This window comes from Poecilia reticulata, chromosome 17, assembly GCF_904066995.2.
Source record: "Poecilia reticulata chromosome 17, P_reticulata-male-v2, whole genome shotgun sequence".
Classification (NCBI taxonomy): domain Eukaryota; kingdom Metazoa; phylum Chordata; class Actinopteri; order Cyprinodontiformes; family Poeciliidae; genus Poecilia; species Poecilia reticulata.
The window spans coordinates 2,444,897-2,453,105 of record NC_088846.1 but is presented as its reverse complement, the minus strand read 5'-3'; the positions used below and the strand labels follow the sequence as shown (position 1 = coordinate 2,453,105).

Genomic DNA, 8,209 nt, shown 5'->3' with positions numbered 1-8,209 from the left:
CTATTAGTCTCCCGCAAAAACGTGAAGAAAGTTTGACAGCTTTGCCGAAACATGTCGTTTGAGCTTTAACGGTGTCTGTAGCTACCTAAGTAAGCGCCTGCTTACTACGTGCGTGCTTTTTCAGCGCTCATCACGAGCACGCGCGTATTTTGCCGCGTGGGCGGGGCTGAGCGGCAAGAAGACACCTCGGGAACCGTATCTGATGGGGAAACGCGGATTGACATAACACCGGATCCGCCTCTCTGGCTGCAATGCGCGCTCCCGACACAGGGGGAACAGATTTTCACAAGGGAACAGAATTACGCACAAGACCTCTCTTGTAAAGCTTTGGTTGTATAATATATTCAATTTCATATAGATGGATAATCTGTTTGAAAGCTTCAAGGCAGCATAAGGAAAGTTTTAGAGCAAGAATTAACCGTTCTTTTAGTGTTTTATAACCCTCCACTCAGATACGGGGCGTTTCCCTAGCAGCACGTGAAGGCAGTTTAGTATAAATAGAGCTCATTTCTGTTCTGCCAGGCGTTCGTAGCAAACAATTACATAGAGTAGGATAGCGAAGATGAAGGACAACAGCCTGCCCAGAATCGTGGTGATTCTCCTGTCTGCAGTGGTTTACGTCGCTGTTCTGGTCATTAACGCCTTGGCTGGAGCGGGCAGAGGTAAATTCAGCAATCCGTCTCGTCTCGGTGTGAGCTTCTCTTTACGTTCATATACAGAATTTACCTTTTAAGTTGTACCATGTGTGCAAGTGGATCCGACATTTTAAAAAAGTGGTTTGTATTTTTCATCTGCAACTTTACTGTTACAAAACGTAGAAGGAAGGGGAAATCAGACAGGGGAAGGAAGGGAAGGAATTCTGTTTCTGGCAGCTTCTCGCGCAGATTTCCTGTTTCCCAAAATACAGTCGTTTCTATCAGTCACTGACCAGACGTCCATGTTCAAACTGTCTAGCGTTTAATACTTTCTAATTCTACAAACGCACCGGAGCCATTATTTCGAAATATTTTTGGCACTTTCAGCGAAATGATTTTAGACATGGAAATGAGTTGGTTCTCCTTCTCCTCGACTCCACAAGGGTACTATGTGAAATTGGCTAACATTCCATTATCCATTATCAGAGAGTGACATAAAATCCAAAAGTGTGGAAGAAGTTCTTTCTCACTGGTGTGGACAAAATTGATCGAGTATGAAAAAGATAAGCGAAGATGAGTGGTACTGAGGGGTTTAGAGCCTTCAACTTGCATGTTTTTATTTATTTGATTTTGTCTCTAGTCTTTATTTTAAAACAAGACACAACAGCAGAATGTAAGTGTGGGTTAGTATTTGGTGTGGCCTGTTTGAAGCGTGCCACTAAAAGAAGATGCTGTCATTCCTAAGGCACGACTGAGTTTGGCAGTTTGCTCAAGATCTTTGGTAAATGTTCTTGCATCTGTTCTTCATCTGTGTGAACCTGGATCCAATAATTCTTCCGACAATCTCAGTCAGCCTATTGACACAGATGGAGCCAAATGTTCAGATACAGAAGGTGGAAAAAATACAAAGAACCAAATGTTATGCTGAGTTTATTATTATTATTATTAGAATTATTTTTTTTTCCCGCAAAAACGTGAAGAAAGTGAACACTTTGCCGAAACAAATTTGTAGGGATCTAAAAAAAACTGAAAGAAAAGGAGAAATCTGCCTCCCTTGTTTCTGATTAATTCTGACAACTGAGTCCTTTACTATCAGGAGCCATTTGTTGAATGTTTCCTTAAGATAACTGAAGAGACCGTTGTAAAAGTAAAGACTTTTTATAAAAAGTATAAAAAGAAAACTAAGAATAAAGATTTATTTAATAGTTTATAAGATCCGACAGATGATCTCATCTGGTAATGTTTGCTGCATTTTCAAGTTTGGCTTCTGAAAAAAGGAGCTTCATAAAATGCTAGTTGAAAGTCGAATATGCCCGTCTGGTTCAGATGTGAATTGTAGAAATCCTCATCAGCAATTTGCAATATTCAGTGAGGCCATTTTAAATAAGTAAGGACATTTTTTTCTTTAAGATATTGTATTATTATGGTATTGTATTTGGATGAAAGTTCCCGATACTGTCAGGCTTGAAACTTGTGTTCATTTTGCTGAAGCTGAATGTTAAGAGTTGTCACTTGTGAGGGTAAGGTGCATATTTGCTGACAAAACTTTTTTTTTTTTTTTAGCAAATTACTTTTAAATATTTAGTAGTGTGCTTCCTTTGTCCAGTAGCGAGGTGGAAATGTAAAGAGTGCAGCCAGTGTACAGCAATCGATGCTTTGTAACTTTTATAACTTTTTCTTCTGCTTCATTTCTTGAATATTTTATTTAACTACAGGATGGCTGATCTTTGGTTGTTTTGTATTGGGCAAATGATATTCACACTGTGTAATTATCTGCAGAGCTTATAGATGTACATGTTTGCCAATGCCTGCAATGTATTGCCTGCTGATTTTACGCAAAATTATGAAAAACCCTGACCGTTCTCTTCATAAGACTGTCTTTAGTCGGAGGTTTCTTTGAATTCGCTGTAATACAGCGAATTATAGCGAATACACTTTTTTTTTCTGCCAATGGTCATTAGCATCTACAATAACACTTTGAAGGATCTTAAATTGCACTATGATAACATTTCCCTTTGGGCACAAAATATTTTGGAATGTGAATTCAAGAATTCTGCCACTCAGGGTGGCAACAGCTCTGTTACTTTCATTAAGATTTTATCATTTTTCAAACTTTCATTCCTGGCTTTCTGGGGAAAGTTTTACTTTTTTTAATATATATATATATATATAGCTATGCTGAAATCATCAAATCAAATTTAACAACGTTGTCATTCCAAATAAACGTTAAAAATTATGCATCTGTGGTAGAATGCTATGTGACGTACCCGAAGTACGCTGATGACACTGCCATCATGGGGTGCATCAGAGACACTGAAGAAGAGTACAGGAGCCTGGTGAGGAACTTTGTTGTCTGGTGCCATAGAAACGGCCTACAGCTAAACACTTCCAAGATGAAGGAACTGGTCATTGACTGGTCAGGGACAGAGGCAGTCCACAACCAATTCTGATAGGAGGGGGTCTGATGGGTTGTGCAGACCTATAAATATTTTGGCCTGAGGCTGGACTTGACAAGCAACACCAAGCAGCTTCATAAGTAAGTTCAGACCAGGATGTACTGCCTGAGATCCTTTAACATCTGTGGAAGCTGCTGGGGTGTTTTACCAGTCTGTTGTGGCCAGAGTCCTGTTATATGCTGTGGTATCCTGGGGTGGAAGCATCTCTAAGGCAGACCTTTCCAAGCTGGAGAAGCAAATCAGACAAGCTGACTCGGTGACTGGCACAAGGCTGGACTCTCTGGCAGCAGTGGCAGAGAGGAGAACATTTCAGAAACTTGAGGCTATTATGGACAATGTCAGCCACCCTCTGCCAGGGGCGCTGCCAGGAATCGTGTGCCCCCTGACAAAAAATTCGTTTGGGCCCCCCGGGGCGCAGCTGCTGTTACAATTTTTTGAGTCTATTTGACCCATAAAAAGCGTCACAATTTTAAAGGCTTGCATCTGCCTTGCTTTCTTTGGTTCAATACTGATAATTAGCACAATATTTACTGTTGGATGTTGAATTTAATATCCAACAGTCCACATCCAGTATGCAAGTAAGTCGCTTAATTTTTTTCTATTAGTTTTAGATTACTGTAATGTCTCTCCCCATGAGCAACAGTCAAAAACAACGTTGCTTTTGACTGTTGCTTTATCCAGACTTTGAGAAGTCTGGACAAAGCAATCCAGACTTCTCAGAAATGCTATGTAGTTGCATTTTATTCAAGCTGCAGTACAGAACTTTAATAAAAAATATGTTTTCTCCATATCTGTTAAAGCTGTCACGATGCAGTCTCATAGCAGTTTGTAACTGTCTCATAGCAACTGGATGTGTGTTTTTTGATCTGGGAGTGGGAACATTACATTTTTACTGCTAAAAACAGTCTTAGAAAATACAATACGATTAATTTTGTAATTGACAGGGCCCCGATTTTTTTTTTACATTTTATTTCTATGAACAAAAAATAAATAATTAAATTGTGGTCAGGGCCCTTAGAATTGTCATCACTTTTCCCCCCTATACCATGGTATAGGGGGGGGAAGTAGCCCTCTGTACACTGTAGCCACCAGTAGCTCACCAGTAGCCAAGAAAGCAGGTTCAGTGGAAGACTTCTTCCAAAGTGCAGAACCAACAGACTGAGGAACTCCTTTGTCCCTCATGCAATGAAACTCTTCAACTCCTCAGTGGAGGTTGGAAGGAGAGCTTAACAGGAGTACAATAGAAACAGAGAGACTATAGGATCGGGCTGTTAATGTAAAAAAAAAAAGTGTTGATGTGTTTGTGTTGGTGCTGTGTGAGAGACTGAACTACAATTTCCCTGAGGGTAAATCCCAAAGGGATGAATAAAGTTTTTATGTATCTATCTAGAATGTAGCCCCTGAAGGCTTGGTCTCCTGCAGATATGCATGGTTACTGATGGTGCTTGTTCAACACTGATGCATGTTTTTGTCTTTCTCAAATACATCAATTAGCCATATTTTTCTTTCTCATAATCAAGGAAGACGCAGTGCTGCATCACTCTAGCTTCACAGAGGTTGAAAACTCTGACCACCCTGATGCTTCCTTTTTGTTTCTCTTATAAAGCAAAATGACTTAAAATGTTTAAGCAGTTTTGAAACTGTTTTCTACCCTGAAACATTTCATGATACAGGTGACTTTTTAAAGTTATGATCAAACTGGGTTCCGTTACTGGCTGTGTAACTGGATTGAACCAGATTGAAGTTAAGGGCTTAAATTGGGCCTGTTGGATTTGATATTTCTTCTCATGATTTGGCACTTTATAAATTAAACTTTGGATGTTAATATTGACTGTCGTTTGTCTTCAGGTCCCTTTCACTTCAGTACAGGTAATGTGTCGGCTCGCTATGATACAGACATCACTCCAGCTGGTTGGACCTTCTCCATCTGGGGAGTTATCTATACATGGCTCACCCTGATGGTCATTTACATCACTTTATATGTTTTCAGAGGGTAGGTAATATTGTAAGAGTTTTACTGAACATTTAAACGTAACATAACTGAGCCTCATCTTTCTTTGAATAGGTCTTGGGCTCAGTGTCTGCTACCCTATGCCTTCTGTTTCTCCTGGCTGTCCAACATGCTGCTGAACGTGACTTGGCTCATGCTGTGGGACAAGGAGTATGTCTTCTGCTTATTACAGCATCAATGCATAGAGCACACATTTTCAAAACGTTCTAAAACTGATTCATACCTTTAAAATACACTAGTTAGAGCTCATCAAATATTTTTTTTCCAAAATAACCAACAGACTAATGGAATCAGACTAATGTGAAAGTCTGATTCCATTTTGTATTAGCCACTCTCAATAAATCTGTCAAAAGCAGCTTTTAAAATCTGCTTATAAAGGCAGCTGGGGTCTCTATCATAGCTGTACCCAGAACCTACCTGCCAGAACTCCTCAGATCTACAGTTAGCATATGTGATGTTTTCATATTACTCCTTTAAAAAAAATCCCCATTCATCCTTAAAAAACAGCTATCAGTCATATCACATATCACTGTTTCCACTGATGTGAAGTGTAAACCATTACTTTATACTGGGGACCTGGTAGTAGGTAGGACTGATAGATTGACATCACAGAACAATACATTTAGGTGTTTATTTCTGTTCACTTTAATGGTGCATTACAAAACACACATGAGGTGGTTTCTAAAAAAATATATAATGCTGCATTAATCATGATTTTTTTTTTTTAATCGTATAGTTACAACATTGCCATGTTGTAACTATAACATAGCAATGTTATAGTTACAAGGCCATGTAAGGTTTTAGCTAAAGCAGCAGTTTAGTGGTTGGTAAGCTAATCACGTCATAAAAGCTGTTAATTTTCTTCTCGTCTTGCAGGTTAATGCTCGCAGCTTTGGTTGTGTTGATCCTGATGGCCTTTACCAACTACAGTGCCTTGTTCTTTGTTTGCTTTGCTACAGATTACTATGGTCTGTGGTTACAGTCATACCATAGTAAGGACCTGGCCTGCCTCAGAATCCTGGTAGGTAGTGAATGCTCCATACCTCTGTATTCAAAGATTTTGAGGTTAGTTGTGTGTGTGATCTGAATTCAAATGTTTTTGTATCTGTTCAGGTCCAGAACGGCTTGGCTGTTTACACCACATGGAGTTCTATTGCCTCTCTGCTCAATTTCTCTGTGGTTCTCCAACTGTGGGGTGTTGACAAGAGCACAGCAGCAACCATCTCTTTGTGCATTCTTTTTGCAGAGTTGTTGGGATGGTAAGAGTTCAGTTGTTTATAGTTTATAGTGGCTCATCAAGGAAAGGTGAGCCACTGTAATTAGAAAGGCGGGGTTTCAGTTTCATCTTCCTTCCCTGGTGTTGATGTGCACTTAATTCTAAGCCCCCTTGAGTACAGCTGGGTAACTAAGTTCAAGTCCATCTACGAGTTAAGTGTGACTTTCCCAGAAGCTTGATTTACCTTGATCAGTTTAACAGATTCTTTTAGTCCTCAGAAGAATAAAATTTGATTTAAGAAAACACAGTAAGCTTTGATCATCTTCTACTCATTTCTTTCTGTGCAGGTTTATTCTGGAAAACTGGGTGCTGGACCGCTGGGTGCGCAACATTCTGACAGTGTATCCTGTGGTTATCGTGGCTCTGGTTGGAATCATCTATAGGCATTTTAACCTGGCTGACCCCACTCCAAACACTGTTTTTATGGGTGAGCTATGTTTGTGTTTTTGTAATAAACCGAACCATATGTCTCTCAAGTAATGAGATAAACTAAGCAGCAGAATAAGTGTGCTTTCACACTTACTGCAGAAGCAGTAAGTGTGAATTACTGCACACTTACTGCAGAAGCAGTAAGTGTGAATTAGTCCTAATCTTTTGAGAAGAGGAGTGGGTTCAATGGTTTTAGAGACAATTCCAAGATTTGGATGGCTAGAGCTGTGCCTTTGCTGGGTTTCCTGCCAGGCTAAGCGTTAATTGTTTTTATTCCTAGGAAACTAATAATAATTACCAAAAAAATCACTTCATTTTTTTTTAAGCCAGATTGCAAGTGTCTCTGTTCTGAGCATTTCACTGGCGGAGCAGATTTATTCCTAAAAGATGGGTTTATAAAAGTTACGTCTATAGTTGATGCATTTAAAGCTGGAACACAGTTGGTGCCTCTGAGCTCGGATCGCAGTTTGTGTTACTCCAATTTTTCTCAGCTTATGAGAAACGGCAGGGCAACTCGGTCTCCATGCGCCACTGGGTGTAGTGAAACACTCTTACTACACTTTTGTCGGCACACACCAGTAGGCATCACATCTTTATGAATGAACCAGTTTAACAAGCTGCTTTTGACTACAAGATGACACATCTTGTAGTCTTGAAACAGCGATGTGCCCAAATGAGGAAGGCACAGTGCTGTTACCTTGAGGAAAATCTTGGGGGTTTTGAAAACAACTTTTTAAAACTTGTTTATACCTTGATAGGCATGAATTCAGGCTTAGCTAATTTATATTGATCAAAAAATGTGTATCTTACCCTGATGTTGATGTTATTTTAACATTTTTTGTTTTGTTTTGTTAGTGGTACAATTGGTGGTAGCCTGCATCCTGTTTGTTTCCCGAGTCTGCTCAGTGATCTGGAGGAACAAGTGGCAGCCTCTACACTCACCCGGTTCAACCCGACTAATTGTGTCCCCACTTGATGGCCACAAGTTTGGGATCTTTAACTAAGGAAACTCTTTTTCAAACAATCTACTTAACCTGTTTACACATGATAATGCCTTTATCGGAGATTAAATGGACTTTTGCTTGACTTATTTCTTTATAAACTGCTCTTCTTTAGCTCCTGTTAAACATTAAACTTCGTTTCTGAGTAGAAATGTCTGAAATCTTAATCATTACTATAACCGTAATTACTCTTCCAACATTTTACTACATGTATCACTTTATAATGGTTTTAAAGGCATTTATATAATTTGATCCAAATTATTTTACACATAAGAGCATTTTATGTATTACACTTCTAATGTTTTTGTGTTCATGTTTTGTATGGGTTTTAAGGTTGATTTCTATTGTACAGCACTTTGCGATTTGAAAGGCGCTTTATAAACTTTACCTTTTCAGCCCTT

At 39.2% G+C, this 8,209-nt stretch overlaps 1 protein-coding gene across 1 annotated transcript; it reads left to right on the top strand.

The window, feature by feature from the left end:
• Window positions 1-246: 246 nt before the first annotated feature.
• LOC103479200 (uncharacterized) lies at window positions 247-8,209 on the top strand. Its single transcript, XM_008433496.3, has 7 exons — window positions 247-662; window positions 4,940-5,084; window positions 5,157-5,252; window positions 5,979-6,123; window positions 6,216-6,361; window positions 6,666-6,805; window positions 7,663-8,209. The coding sequence occupies exons 1-7, from the start codon at window positions 563-565 to the stop codon at window positions 7,809-7,811; spliced, it is 921 nt and encodes a 306-aa protein (XP_008431718.1). The 5' UTR covers window positions 247-562; the 3' UTR covers window positions 7,812-8,209.